Source organism: Dendropsophus ebraccatus, chromosome 12 (genome assembly GCF_027789765.1).
Source record: "Dendropsophus ebraccatus isolate aDenEbr1 chromosome 12, aDenEbr1.pat, whole genome shotgun sequence".
Taxonomy (NCBI): Eukaryota; Metazoa; Chordata; class Amphibia; order Anura; family Hylidae; genus Dendropsophus; species Dendropsophus ebraccatus.
In genome coordinates, this window is record NC_091465.1 from 23,002,194 (window position 1) to 23,018,297 (window position 16,104).

The window sequence follows — 16,104 nt, forward strand, 5'->3', positions numbered from 1 at the left end:
TACTTCTATTTAAAAATCTCAAGCCTTCCAGTACTTATCAGCTGCTGTATGTCCTGCAGCTTTCCAGTCTGACACAGTGCTCTCTGCTGCCACCTCTGTTCATGTCAGAAACTGTCCAGAGCTGGAGAGATTTTCTATGGGGATTTGCTGCTGCTCTAGACAGTTCCTGACATGGACAGAGATGGCAGCAGAGAGCACTGTGTCAGACTGGAAAGAATACACCGCTTCCTGCAGGGCATACAGCAGCTGATAAGTACTGGAAGACTGGAGATTTTTAAATAGAAGTAAATTACAAAACTATATAACTTTCTGACACCAGTTGATTTAAGAGAAAAAAAAATATTTTGCTGGATAACCCCTTTAAGGGGTTAAAAGTCAATACAAATTCCCAATTGTATGGATGTGTATGCATTGACACAAAGGTTTTTCCTACTGAATATTTTATTGGATGTGTATTGCATTGCATCTAAGGCAGAATAGCTGTGTATTATACTGCTGTACAGCGGCAACACACAGTGATACACACATCGCCAGCAGATCCGTAGGGTCCATAGGCTAAAAATGTTCCTTAATTTATTGTGTAAAAAGAAGATATATGTTCCACCATGATCTGTCTCATTTACCATCACGGGTATCCGTCACCAGTGTTAGCTGGCGCTGGATATACGAATGTCAGGCTGTCATGGTGTCGGTCCTTCCAGTATATGAATCAGGAGGCTTAGAGATTCTGTCTACAATTTGTTGCCTGTATTGGTGACTGGAGAAATTGCCGAGTCATGAGAAAATATACATCAATATTAGATGATGTTGTTCTCCTGTGACAGAAGGAAACTCCAGCAAAAATGTCACAGGGCGTCATAAATAATTATTTGCCCATTGCATGGCAACCCACGGTGTGAGGGGTGAGACCTGCAGATCTCATACAAGGTGCTGGAGGTGCAGAGGAATACACACTGCTAGTATCTCCAGCCCAGGGGAGAAAGCAAGATGTCCGCCGCCCTCCAGGGCTACCTGGGGAATGAAGCATTGTATGGTGGACGGCAGCAGGTGATCCATGTCCACCTGGTTGCTCCAAAAAGAGAAGATCTAAATGTATGGAGTTTCCTTCCCATGCGTTATTCAGTCTGTCCTTGTGTGTCTAGACTAGAGGTAGGGAACCTTGGCTCTCCAGCTGTTGCAAAACTACAACTCCCATACCTGTCCAGGTATGATGGGAGTTATAGTTTTGCAACAGTTGGAGAGCCAAGGTTCCCTACCCCGCTATACTATAGTATCTATCTTCTTCTCTTTGTAGGTGTAAACTGGAGGTTGAGGAAAAGGAATGTCAGAATAAGCAGCTGCAGCACAAGCTCCAGAAACTACGCAGCGAGTATGACGAGATTGTAGAACGCAACGAGGAGCTGGAGTCCATTCTGGGGGAGTCCCAGAACCGCACAAAGGAACAAATCGATTACTTAGAGTGTGAAATCGCTGGACTCCAGAGGACGGTGAGTAGGACCCTGAGGTGTAAAGGGAATGCTCGGTAGATGGAGAGTGTAAATGGGTTAAAGGAGTTGTCTGGGTTGTCCCTAAAACTTAAAGCTATATAAAAAAAAATCTTTACTCTCTCCTAAATTCTCTGCTGCTCCACTGCCAGCACCTCTCTATAGTTCTCCACCAGGACTATAGCGATGTCGTGCGCACTATTCATGCCACATAGCATCCAGTCATTGGCCTTTGTGTACATGCAAGCAAACACCACTGAGGCTTATGATCAGCAGGGTTATGTGAGAGGAAAGTTAGATTCTTTTTTTTTTATATATATATTTAATGCTGCTTCCTCGATTTTCCAGAAAACCTTTATACCAAACCACATGCAGCATGAAAAAGAGTTGAATTGTTGCAACGATTCCAGGGATTCATAGCTGTAGCTTGTATAGTTATACTCCCATATCTGGGGCTCATATGCCTCTTCATTCTGCTGCCCGCAGTTTGGGTCCTTTTACACGGCCCAATATGGGAGGATGCAAGTAAGATCAACGCTCGACTTCAACGCCTTTTGAAGGCACAAACAATTGAGCTGGACGGCCTCTTAAACAATCACTGTATTGTTTGTGTGACCTTTGAAATATACTGCTATCGGATGGACATCTCCCTGTGTAAACAGAGATGTACAGCCGATAGCAGTGGCCACATAAACAATACAGTGATCATTCAAGCAGCAAAATTGTTTGTGCCTCCGAAAGGCGTTAAAGACGAGCCTTGATAGCAATATATTTTAGCGTGGCACAAAACATAAGATTGGGTGTTTTCATATTCCTCAGCTGATCACTGTCCCTTTTACACGGGCCTGAAGGAACTGCGTCAAAGAGGGGTGAGAGTTTCCACCCACTGGGGGAGTGCCGGACCACCTCCAGTACTTCAGGCCCTGCCCGGTTCCTGTGAATAGAACGGCGCCAAACACGGGAACCGGGCCACATTTTAAAAAACGGGCCGCAGAACCGGCTTGCCAGCACCAGCGCTGTTCTATGCTTGGGTCATGTTAAAGCAAATGTACCTGAAGGCACATTCGCTGTAAGCTCCATTCACTTCAATAGAACTGAGCAGTACTTGCAACCGATAGAACTTGCACCCGAACTGGAGACAGGAGTGGTGCTGGTTCTAGAGAAAAAAAAAAAGCAGCCATGTTTTTCTAATTCTGGACAACCACTTTAAAGCCAAACAGCAGAATCCCTTTGCACAATCCTGACAAATCCATTGTCTGCTACTAAAGCTAACAGTATATGGAATTGCCCAGTGCAAGTGTATAAAACTTCAGTATAACTCTTGCTTTAGCTGCAGACAATGGCTAAAATAGGAGGTACCCTTTATTAAAAAGACCCAATTCACTGCAGACCAAACCAGTTAGGAAAACCTAAGCCTTATGCATCATCACCCACATAGCACTTTTGTTTTAAAGGGAATGTCCATATGATCCAACTGGCCATATGAAGAAAAGTTGGATTTATGTGGTGGTTGTAGGATGCCTAATGATCTCATCCAGCCGGATCCCAGGGCTCTCCTCTCTCTGTCACTTCTTTACACTACAGTTCATACTATTAGGAAATGGAAATGGATCTTATTCCTAGCAGTAAGCAATGTTTGTGGTATGAGCCGTATTGCTTCCTAGTTTATTGCCGCAGCTCAGTGTGTAGTAACTAATGCACAGGCCATTAGCGGCTGCCTGTGGCCGTCCTCCAGGTGGCGCTGTGAGCTGCCATTAGCCCTGGCCTGGAGGAATGTGATGGAGAAGAAGAGCTTATTGTTGTCTGATTGTGGGGGACCTGTGAGAGGAATGCAGTCGCCTGGAGACCACAAACACTAAAGTCCCAGGAAACTTGTGACATTCTGTTTACTGCGGCAACAGGAAACTCTTCCTCTTACGGGACAGCTCCATTATTTTTCAGGCCTGTCACCTGTCTGCCACTAACTCTGTGCATCTGACAGCAGATTGATACTGAACATGTAATCATATTCCATGGTTCACGGTAAGTTTCCTAATTATTGGAGAATATTCTAATCCCAGTTTTATAGTTATTCTCTGTTGTTTTGGATCAGTAGATTATGAACTTGGAAGCCGAGCTGACGGAGATGGCGGAGCAGCGGGAGGTCAAGGAAGAGATGCTGGCTACTGTGCATAAGGACATAAAGAAGATGTCAGACTTACAGCAGGTCAGACATCAATCGCGTGTACAGGACTTAGAATAGTCATGTGGCTCCTATACGTAACAATAATGTAGTGCGGTTGTACACTTCATCTTTATCTGTACGACATAATATTAATAATTTTATTTATATAACGCCAACATATTCCGCAGAGCTTTACAATTCTGAGGGTTCATATATAGACAAAATCAGACATTACAGAGGTATACATATATGAAGCGTCTGCCCCCACTGTGTGTTCAGGATACAGAAATTGTGGACCCCATAGGGAATAGAGACTGCAATAGAGTGATGACACCTCTGTACGGCTCTGCTGAATATTTTGGTTCTTAATGTAAAATAAATGTTATATTACTTTCTGTCATCTGGGCTCAATAATCTGGATTATAGCAGTTTTGTATATAAAAGAGTAAGGAGAAGAGTTCTGTATGTAGCCAGACATAATATACAGTATACAATGTGGAATTTTACAATGCCAAATGCAAATGACTTAGCAGGGAAATAGATAATGGATAGATATCAAAAATGATAAATAGACCGCAGCACTCCAAAGGTTAGGTGAAGTGTAACTTTATTCCATCAACTCGAAAACATCACAATAGTGATCATTTTCATCCTTTTCAGAGTAGAGGCTATCGAAATGTCGCGTCTGTGCTGCATGTTATCACTATTGTGATGTTTTCGAGTTGATGGAATAAAGTTACACTTCACCTAACCTTTGGAGTGCTACAGATTATTCATCATTTTTTATATCTGTACACGTGGTTGGGGAATCTGCTGGCACCAACTGATGCAACCAAGTAGTGCTGCTCTGATATCCTACTACTAGATAGATAGATAGATAGGAGATGGAGAGATAGATAGATAGATAGATAGATAGGAGATAGATAGATAGGAGATGGAGAGATAGATAGATAGATAGATAGATAGATAGATAGATAGGAGATAGATAGATAGAAGATGGAGAGATAGATAGATAGATAGATAGATAGATAGATAGATAGGAGATGGAGAGATAGATAGATAGATATTACCTGAATGGAGAGAGATAGAAAGATAGAAATGAAAAAACAGATAAAATACATATGTGTAATCACTTTCATGTGACCCTGTTATAACTAGATACATAGATATTTCAGACCGCCCCCTTTGGCTTTCTATATACGAGTGCTGCTGCATAGATAGATAGTCATAAGTTATTTTGATTATTTTGAAATTCCCCAAAAAAATGTTGTAACTTACAAGTAAAGGTGACCATACACGTTGGATTGAACAAACAATAGCCTTCTGGATAATCAAAGTTGACCTTTGATCTGGTCATAAACCAGCCTAGAAGTTTCTTCAGGAGAGGAGGGGTTAAAGGCGTTATTACACGGCCCTCTAATCCATATCCTTCCCAACTGCTGTATGTCCTGCAGGAAGTGGTGTATTCTTTCCAGTCTTAGTGCTGACTCTCTGCACTAAGCATGGTTTTGGAAATGGAAAGCATTGTTGAAAACCAAGGGAGACATATTGAACATTTGTAACGTGATTTGCACAGCTACAGCGCCACCTATCTGTAACTTATTAGAACAGCAGAACACCCTCCAGGACCCTCTGAGTTGGGGAAGTTTTAGGTTTCCTCATAGAGGCTGAGAGAGGGGCAGTCTTGGCATCTTTACTGCCAGTTCCTTGTCTTTCTCTGGCCGCCCTTTCTAATGACATTATTAGCCTTGTACCAGACCGCACCTCAGCAGAGAATTACACGGTTTATAAAGTATCTGACAAATCCCAACAGTCTTCTTGGCTCATAAATCCTTGTCGTGGTGCCAGCTTCTACCACCCAAGTTGATCCCATATTCCCTGATGAAGATTGTAAAAAACTAAACAACTTTCATTACCATGCCTAATGATAACCTGCAGTATGATAGTGACCCTGGAGGGCATGTACGGGGCAGGTTTAGACGGGGCTGCACTTGTATCGGCATATGTACTGTGTTACAGCCGTGATTGCGTATATACTTATAATATGCGTATAATATGGATCGTGTGCTGGTTTAGAAGCAGTCAGGGTTTCAGCTAGGAGCCTTGTGTTGTTCATAGTCCATACATGTTATCAGACTCCACCATGATGGTGATCAGGGAATCATTGCTGGTAAGTCCTGATGCTTCTAATGGTTAAGGTTACAGCTTTTCTTGTATGCAATGCAGGCACATCTTTATTAGCATGTGAAGTAGGTAGTTATGGCATATGTATATCCATGCCACAAATGTCTGAGAGATGTGGGTCCGATCTCCAGGACCTGCAGCTGTCCTGATAATGAGAGGTGCAGATGGTCAGGAAGCTAGATACAGTTGGCTTAACACTAGAGATGAGTGCAACTTGAGCTTGCTTGCGTCCGATTGTGTGGCATTTGAATACCGGTGATTGAAGAAGTCGAAGGACCGTATTACACGAAACGATTATCGTTCAAAAAATCGTTAGATCGTTTTGGTTTTAAACAATAATCGTTGTTCGTTTGATAGAATTCGGGCCTATTTTTATCGATTGATGGTTTGAAAAGCGTTCGCACATCGTTCGGTGTAATAAGAAGTCATAGCTGAAACGTACGCAATAGCGGGGACAAAACGACCGCAAGAACGATCATAAGTAACTATCATCGTTCCGTGTAATTGGGCAGACTATTTAGGGTCGTTTGAGATTGTTTATCGTTAGTCGTCAAAAAACCGCTTGGTGTAATAGTACCCGTAGTCTATAGTGAGAGCTGCATGAAAATGCGACCACATCTGTATTGATCCGTGGTTGAGGACCCCCCATTCTCCGTATAGGTGTAGGGTCTGAGAAGTGATATCTGCTTATATCAAGCATTTATATCTTATCTTGTGGATAATAATATTTTTTATTTATATAGCGTCAGCAGATTCCGCGGCGCTTTACAAATCTGGAGGTAGATACATAGACATAAATCAGACATTACAGAAATATACATATAATTATCAAACTATACATGAGGAGTGAGGGCCCTGCTTACAAGAGCTTACAGACTCTGAGGAGGGGGTGGAGACAAGGCAGAGGGGCAAAAGTGCTTCATTGTTACCATGGGGCGGTCATCTTTATAAATAAGGCAGTACAGGGTAGGGTGGGTGAACCCGTCACCACCCAATCCCTTCATGCTACAGGTCTAAGTGATTGACTGGATTGACTAAATTAGGGAACCTGATAGGCATGTTTAAAAAGATATATTTTGAGGGCACGTTTGAAGCTTTGGGTATTGGAGGTAAATCTTGGGTAATTCATTCCATAGTACTAGTGCAGCTCGGGTGAAGTCCTGAAGACGGGAGTGAGAGGTGCGGATTAAGACGTAGGTCATTAACAGAGCGTAATTTACAGGTAGGGCAGTAGACAGCGATGAGGGAGGAGATGTAGGGAGGTGCAGCACTGTGGAGCACTTTGTGGGTGAGCAGCAGGAGTTTATATTGTATCCTGTGTTTAAAGGGATTATCCAGCGCTACAAAAACATGGCCACTTTTCCCCCTACTGTTGTCTCCAGTTCAGGTGCAGTTTGCAATTAGGCTCCATTTACTTCAATGGAACTGAGTTTCAAAACCCCACCCAAATTGGAGACAACAGTAGGGGGAAAGTGGCTGATAACCCCTTTAATAGGGAGACAGTGTAGTGACTGACACAGGGGGGGGGAGGCATTAGTATAGCGGCTGGACGGGGAGCTGAGCCTGGCCGCTGTGAATAAGAGGATTTTTTTGTACTCACCGTAAAATCCCTTTCTTGTGGCTTCATTGGGGGACACAGCACCAGTGGGTATAGGCTACTGCCACTAGGAGGCGACACTAGACAGAAGAAGAAGTGACTCCGCCTGGCAGGCTATACCCCTCCTACAGGCACCAGGCTAACTCAGTTTAGTCACAAGCAGTAGAAAATAGTAACAAAAAACAGGCAAAAAAACAGACTGGTCCCGGGAACGAAAACCCCAAGAACAGAACAAGCCCCGGGAGCACAACCTCAAACAGGGTGGGAGCTGTGTCCCCCAATGAAGCCACAAGAAAGGGATTTTACGGTGAGTACAAAAAAATCCTCTTTTCTTGTGCCTGTCATTGGGGGACACAGCACCAGTGGGACGTACAAAAGCAGTCCCAGAGGGTGGGGAAAGAAGATTACAATCCCCATGCGGCCCGCCTAACGCACAGCGGCCTGTAGAACCTTGCGGCCCAGACTGGCGTCAGAGGAAGCCAGGATATGGACCTGATAAAACTTTGAAAAAGTGTGGACTGAAGACCAGGTGGCGGCCTTGCAGACCTGGGACACTGAAGCCTGATGGCGGACCGCCCAAGAGGCCCCCACAGCCCGAGTAGAATGAGCGGTGACCCGAAAGGGAGGAGCCCTGCCACGAACGCGGTAGGCCTCTGCGATGGCTGCCTTGATCCAACGCCCAATGGTGGTCTTGGAAGCCGCCAGTCCCTTGCGCGGACCCGACGGGACCACAAACAAGGAATCCGAGCGGCGAAAGGAAGCAGTGACGGACAAGTAGATCCGTATGGCCCGGACAAGGTCCAAACAATGCAGGGACCGTTCCCTAGGATGGGAGGGCGCAGGGCAAAAAGAGGGGAGAATGATGTCCTCATTAAGGTGGAATGCAGACACGACCTTCGGCAGGAAGGAAGGAAGAGGACGAAGCACCACCTTGTCCTCGTGAAGGACCAGATAAGGGGAGCGACAAGAGAGCGCTGCCAGTTCAGACACCCTACGGATGGAGGTAATCGCCACCAGGAAGGCGACTTTCCAAGAAAGGAAACAAAGAGACACCTCACAAAGAGGCTCAAAGGGAGGACCTTGTAGAACCTCGAGGACTAAATTAAGATCCCAGGGCTCTAAAGGCTGTCGAAAAGGAGGGGCCAAATGGACCACCCCCTGAAGAAAGGTCTTCACCTGAGGGCGGAAAGCCAGAGCCCGCTGAAAAAGAACAGACAGGGCGGAAATCTGCGAACGCAAGGTGGAATGACTGAGGCCTTTATCCAGCCCGGATTGTAAAAAGGAAAGAATCTTGGGCGTGGAACACACCAAGGGGTGAAAATTATTCTGTTCGCACCAAGAAAAGAAGGCCTTCCACACGCGATGGTAGATCCGAGCTGACTGAGGCTTACGGGCCTTAAGCATGGTTTGGATGACTGGTTCCGAGAACCCACGAAACCTCAATACCGCGGCTTCAACAGCCACGCCGTTAAACTCAGCTGAGGTAAATTGGGGTGGAATATTGGCCCTTGTGAAAGGAGGTCGGCCCGCAGGGGAAGTCGCCAGGGGGCGTCGGCCAGGAGGTGCACTACGTCGGCGTACCAGGATCGGCGCGGCCAGTCTGGAGCGACAAGAATGGCGGAAACGCCGAGTGCCTTGAAGCGCTTCAGGACTCGTGGGAGAATGGGCAGAGGAGGAAAGGCGTAAACCAGGGAGAACTGCTCCCATGGGGTCACCAAGGCGTCGACCGCGAACGCGCAAGGATCCCGGGCTCGAGTCACATAGATGGGGAGTTTGTGGTTCAGCCTGGAGGCGAAGAGATCTACGTCTGGGAATCCCCACCGCCGGCAGATTTGAAGAAACACCTCGGGATGTAGAGCCCATTCGCCCTGATCCAGTCTTTCGCGGCTGAGGTAGTCCGCCGCCCAGTTGTCCACCCCGGGAATGTGGACTGCCGAGAGGGCTGGAACAAAACGCTCCGCCCAATGGAGAATGCGAGCGGCCTCGGTCATGACAGAGCGGCTCCTGGTGCCGCCTTGACGGTTCAGATAAGCAACGGCGGTGACGTTGTCGGTCTGAACACGGACCGGGTAACCCCTCAGGAGATCGGTCCACTGAGACAGGGCGAGAAAGATGGCCCGGAGCTCCAGGATATTGATGTGAAGCCGAGCCTCCATCGGCGACCAAGAGCCCTGAGCTGTGTGGCTCCCGAAGACAGCCCCCCACCCGGACAGGCTGGCATCCGTAGAGACGACCAGCCAATTGAGGGGGAGGAACGAGCGGCCGAGGAGGACCACCGGAGACGTCAACCACCAAAGAAGCTCCCTGCGAACAGCAGGGGACAGGAGGATCTTCTTGTGGAGAGACAGAGGGGACCTGTCCCATTGAGACAGAATCGCCCGCTGCAGAGGGCGCGAATGAAACTGAGCGAAGGGGATCGCCTCGAAGGAGGAGACCATCTTGCCCAGGACTCGCATGCAAAGGCGAATCGAACAGGGGGCGCCCGAGCGGAGCAGAGAGACTGCCGAGCGCAGGGAGGCAACTTTGTTGGGAGGAAGGAGGACACGGGCCGTCTCGGTGTTGAATAGCATCCCGAGAAACTCCATAGAGCGGGAGGGAAGTAGGGAAGATTTTCGGTAATTGATCACCCAACCGAAAGTGGTCAAGAGATCGAGTGTGATCTGGAGGCTGGACAAAGTGTCCTGTTTGGAGCGGCCCTTTACCAAGAGGTCGTCCAGGTATGGCAGGACAGCCACCCCCTTTGACCGAAGCAGAGCCATCAAAGGTGCAAGGATCTTTGTAAAGACCCGAGGGGCCGTGGCGAGCCCGAAGGGCAGGGCAACGAACTGGAAATGTCCAGAACCGACGGCGAAACGTAGGAAACGTTGATGACTGGCTGCGATGGGAACATGCAGATAGGCGTCGCGGATGTCTATAGATGCAAGAAATTCGTCCTGCTCTAGAGACGCGACCACCGACCGCAAGGATTCCATGCGGAACCGCCGAAGGCGAATGAACCTGTTCAGCCGTTTCAAATCCAGGATAGGACGGACCGAGCCGTCCTTTTTGGGGACTGTGAACAGATTGGAATAGAATCCCTGGAAATGCTCGGAGGGAGGAACTGGGACCACAACTCCTTGAGCTAGGAGATTCTGAACCGCCCGAAAAAGCTCGGAAAGCCGCGCCGAAGAGCGTGGGAGATTTGACGGAAAAAAGCGAGGAGGCGGCATGGACGCGAACTCGATTTTGTATCCTGAAGACACCACCTCCCGTACCCACACATCGGGCACATGGGCGAGCCAAATCTCCTTGAAGGAGAGCAGACGACCCCCTACTTGAGGGAGAGACCCGACAGGGAAAGGACCATCAGGAAGAAGACTTGGGGGCAGGACCTTTAGAAGGGCGAGAACGGGGCTGCCAGGAGGGGCGGGGTTTGAAAGAGGGCTTCCTAGAAGGAGCTGGAGGCGCATCCTTAGCCGGGCGACGACGCGCCGGAGGCTCAAAGGAGCGGAAACGGCTGGAACGCCTGTGAGGCTGAGGGCGCCGGGACCGGTTTTGAGGGAGCAAGGAACTCTTCCCCCCTGTAGCGTCCGAGATTATTTTATCAAGCCGCTCCCCGAAAAGTCTGTTCCCTGCAAAGGGAAGAGAGGTCAGAGCCTTCTTGGAGGCGGCATCAGCTGACCAGCATTTTAACCAAACAGATCGTCGGATGGCTACAGAGTTAGCCAGGGACCGCGCAGACAAACGAGCAGCTTCCTGAGAAGCGTCGCACAAGTATTTGGACGCATGCAGAATCTGCGAGGCCAGAGGCAGGAGATCCTCGCGCGGGGTGTCCAGGGAGAGGTCATGGACTAACTGCCTGGCCCAAGAGGAACAAGCCTTGCTGACCCAGGATGCAGCAAAGGTAGGACGTAGGGCCGAACCGGCCGCAATAAAGACAGACTTCGAAAAAGCGTCGATTTTCTTGTCGACTGGGTCAGTGAGTGAAGCACCATCTGCCAGAGGCAGAGTAGTTGACTTGGAAAGTCGAGAAACCGGAGGGTCCACAGAGGGGGGCACTGTCCATGTAGTGACCAAGTCAGGGGAGAAGGGAAACAAGGCCTCGGCACGCTTAGAGGATGGAATCCGCCGGTCAGGGTGATTCCACTCCTTTGCTAGAAGATCTTCAAAATCCTTATGGTTGGGGAAAACCAAAGGCTGTCGCTTATGGCGACTGAAAGAGACTTCACTCCTGGAAGTAGAAGGGGACTCTTCTGCAATATGTAAGGTGTCCCGCACTGCACGGATCAAGGCCTGCACTGCAGAGGCCAGCTGATCCTCCCTGTCGGACTCTGAGGCAGAGTCAGAGGGGTCCCCCGAGGTGGCGGAGAGGGGTCGCTGGGAAGCGGAACCGCCTGCAGTGGATCTGTCCGGAGAAGGGTCTGAGGAACACCTAGAAGGTGACCGTGAGACAGAGAGTCTAGATCTCCTAGAAGGTGACCGTGAGACAGAGAGTCTAGATCTCTTATGAGACCGTCCTCTGGAAGGCGAGTCAGGAGATACCCTGGAGGGTCCCGCCGCTGGAGGCGCTTGGGAAGGCAACCGCTCAATGGCATGGATCATGACCTGGGACAGCTTAGAGAGGTCACCGATCGCCTGGGACAGGGATCTAGCCCACTCAGGGGAGGCTGCATCTGAACCTGCAGGGGAGGTCTCCTGGGAGGTGGCACTAGGGTTAAGGCATAGCAGACAGAGGGGGCCAGGCTGACCGCAGGGGAACTTTTTATTGCAGCGAGCACACGCAAAGTGTGTCGCCACAGCCGCAGGAGCGAGCTGCCTAGGGGGGTCGTCCCGGGGACCAGACATGGTAGCTAGGGCTGGTAGCCTGGAGAGTGGAGGAGGGGAATATCACCCACTGGGTGAGCCTACCCGACCCTGGAGCTGCTGCGGCACTGGATGCTGGAGCTGCACTGGATGCTGGAGCACGCTGGATGCTGTGGATTCTGAGCTGCTGCTGCTGTGCACAGGGAGCTGAGGCTGCTGTACTGGCAGGCAGAGAGAACAGCAGGTGGCCACAAGCTGCTGCGCTGCAGAGACGAGAGGAGGAAGGGAGGGGGCACAGGAAGGAGCAGGTGGGGGCTACAGGAGTAGCCAATAAGAGACAAGCTAGCGGTGGGAAGGGCCGAAAACGGGCGGGCGCTCCGCCCCCGTGACGTCACTCGTGTGCGCCGATGCGGCCTAGCTCCGGCAGAAGCCGGGGGCTAAATTTATGGGCAGGCCGGCGGCAGCGAGACGGCGGCGCGGAGCGCTGAAGAACGCGGCCGCCGGCAGAAAGGAAGGGAGAAGAGCCCGGTAAACCACCCGGTCGCCCCTATGGAGCTGCTGCATGCGGGCAGGAGCTCCAGAGACTCCCTCCACCCCCTCTCCCTGAGAAAGAGGCCCGCACAGACCATCTTGCCCAGGGCCTCTGAGAGGGAGGCAGGGAGGGAGAGAGGCAGGGAGGGAGAAAGACAGGAGGGGAAGAGGCAGGGAAGGGGAGTAATTAGGCGCCCTGGTAGGATGACCCCCCCCAGATTCCAAAGAGGGCTAAGGACAGGAATACTCACCTGTCCGGCGTCTTCAGGTGCGCGCAGGGTCACCCCTTCGGTCACCTCGCACCTTTGTGGGGGACCGGTATCCTGCCGCAGGGAGCGGGCGTTGGGGGACGGGTGACCGGCGCAGGGAAAAGAAACTTTCCATGCACCCTCAGGGGGAACTGCGTCTGATGTGGCAGCCCACGCCGACGGTCCCCCTGATAACCTAAAAGAAAAGAAAAAGAAATAAAAAATGGAGGTGCATGCACCTGTGTCTACCTCCTACGGACACTAGACTAAAACTGAGTTAGCCTGGTGCCTGTAGGAGGGGTATAGCCTGCCAGGCGGAGTCACTTCTTCTTCTGTCTAGTGTCGCCTCCTAGTGGCAGTAGCCTATACCCACTGGTGCTGTGTCCCCCAATGACAGGCACAAGAAATGTTCTTTAATGCCTAACATGGGAATACTATTTTAAGGGGAATATGCTTTTTAATTCTTTGTGCTGTATCCACTATAATATTGGAGGCCTTGTCTAGTTTTTGTAAATGCGTCCATCACAGCAGTTTTCCCACAGTAGATTTGTTGTCATGAATAAGTGAAACCACATGAAATTGGAGACGTAAGTCTGGATCCACCCCGAGTCATTGTTTTCTTATTCTCCTTTCTTAGGAGCTGGAGGCTTTAAAAATGAAGCAAAAGGAAGTGAATAAGGAGATGAAGAGCAAAGAACAGGAAAATCACAATTTGCGAGTGAAAAATGAGCAGCTGGGAAGAGAAAAGCATCTCCACAACAACAAGGTGATTGTCCTGAAGCTAACACGTAGGGATCTGTCATGTTAGTTACGCTGACCTCGCTGAAGGCAGCATAATACAGCGATAGACACAGTGTTTTCCGCAGTCTGTCACTTATGGCATGATGGACAGTTTAGGCGACCTCAGAAAAGCTAGCAGCACACGACCAGAGAATAGTCAGTTATTCATTGGATGTCATTGACCCCACCCACCGACCTATGATTTACAGATTTTTCCCTATGCCCAGGAATATGCAGAAATCTGTCAATCACTGTTATGTGAGTGAAGCCAGCGACATGAATAATTGTGACTCTTTTCTGGCAGCGCTCATTACACACTGCTGCACATTATGCCATTAGTGACAGACTGCTGGAAACAGCATGCCTATTGCTGTATTATGCCACCTTCAGTGAGGGCAACATGAATATAGGGCTATGCCTAGAAACTTTGCTGCGAACAATAAAAGTGACATTGATCAGCCTACGAGTGAGAAAACGCCCGATCCTTGGCTGATTGCGTCTTTCCGACATAATTTATTATTAGTCACAAATATTCCTGTTTAAACAGGATATGTGCAGCCGATAGCAAAGGGAAACTGATAGCACAGATTTGCATGTATCTGTGCTGTCAGTTTCCAGATCAGAAGCAGTGTATACTTACATTCTGCGCTGCTTGTCATCCGGTATCCCACTCTCCGGCTCCACCATCCTCCGGCTGCTGCTGTATCTTCAGACTACTGCCTTCTCCAGAATGACTGACAGCAGGAGGAGGTGGGGGCAGCAGCCAGAGAACAGGATGGGAGAGCTGGAGAGTGGAATACCGGATCATAAGCAGCGCAGAAGGTAAGTATGCACTGCTTGTGTTCTGTTAACTAGTAGCATGAATTAGTAGCAGAATTGTGTAAAGGCACTGCAAACGCCAATCTCGCTGATCAATGCTTGTTTGAGTCCTTGCATGGCACCATGTCAGGAGGTTGTGTACAAGGATCCTAAGACGACAGGGTCTCTTTAAGTTCTTTAGGGTTGAGACAGAAGTGAGCACTTACAGCGATCATGCCGACCCAATCTTGTTAAAACCAATGTGGCTGATATATTGTTGTCTCCCAGTTTTCCTAGAGTGCCAAATGGCAAATCCACCTGGTAATGTTACTCGTCTGTAATCTTCATTGAATTGGCTGAATGTTGTGTGTAACAGTAATACTAACACTAACAATGTCTCTTAGGTGTCAGAGCTTCAGAGTCAATGTAGAAAGTTGCAGATGAGTGAACAGAAATCCTCAGGGGACACCAAGCAGATGCACCAGCAGCTACAGGACAAGATAAAGACTCTGGAAATGGAGAGAGACGCTATGAGGTGAGTATCTTACATCTAGAATATTAGCTGACGTATTTCTGCATTAAGCTCCAGATCATTGTATGGCATAAGATGGTTGTCCGCTCGGTGGTAGCAGTATTATAACCAACAATTGCCAGATACCAAGCCAACTAGACCACATACAGAACTCATACATACGTACATAACATCTTCCTGTTTTACAGCTCTGCCTTATCTGAGCACAAGAAAAAGTGTGACATTCTCCAAAGACAATTCCATGAAGAAATGGAGGAAGTCAGGAGCCTGCGGGAGGAGAACCTACAACTCAGGCAGGAAGTGACAACCGCCAGACAAGACCTGCAGTCCAAAAGAGAGGAGAATGCAAGACTTAGGCAGGAAGTGTCCAGGTTACAGGATCAAGTGTCAAATCCATCAAATGTTGGAAATGGAAATAAGGTAAATGAATCCTGGGTCTTTACATTAGGGATACTGACCCTTTAGATGCCATCCTTCCTCAACCAGTGAGAACCTTCACACATGTGGCAGATCACAGGTCCCTGTCCAGATATGTTTATCCAGCTGCTAGGTGACTGTAGATATGGCCGGTAAGAGTGCTGGGTTGTCACCCACAATAGGGAGAAAGGCTGAGGTATGAGGCACATCTGGTCCATGCTACCAGGGAGAAAGGATCATCAGCGAGTGGACTTGATATCTTTATGGTAGACAAGCCCTTTACTATTCTCCTTTGTTACATATTTCAGCCTCTGGCAGGAGATTCTCTAATCCAGCAGCAATATGAGGAAATCCGCCAACTGCGCCAAGACCTCCACAGAGTACAAAATGTCTGCAGCTCAGCAGAGAAAGAGATGAGATACGAACGGGACAAGAACCTGGATATCAAGAAGCAACATATCCTTCTGCAGAAGGAGAACACCAAGGTAGAAATGTAACACTAAACTGGGCTGGCGTAATGTGGTAAGCTCGGTGCGGTATATTCTCTTGGTGTCCCCCATATATTGTATGGTTACATTGTGTATAAA

The 16,104-nt window shown here is 48.8% G+C and overlaps 1 protein-coding gene across 3 annotated transcripts in view; it reads left to right on the top strand.

Moving 5' to 3' along the window:
- Positions 1-16,104, top strand: part of CCDC30 (coiled-coil domain containing 30) — a 40,109-nt gene that overhangs the window by 15,851 nt on the left and 8,154 nt on the right. For all 3 annotated transcript variants that reach the window (XM_069947420.1, XM_069947422.1, XM_069947421.1), the window contains 6 exons: positions 1,295-1,487; positions 3,580-3,690; positions 13,628-13,756; positions 14,973-15,103; positions 15,289-15,520; positions 15,826-16,002. In XM_069947420.1, the coding sequence (XP_069803521.1) occupies positions 1,295-1,487; positions 3,580-3,690; positions 13,628-13,756; positions 14,973-15,103; positions 15,289-15,520; positions 15,826-16,002 (973 nt within the window). The remainder of the gene's footprint in view (positions 1-1,294; positions 1,488-3,579; positions 3,691-13,627; positions 13,757-14,972; positions 15,104-15,288; positions 15,521-15,825; positions 16,003-16,104) is intronic.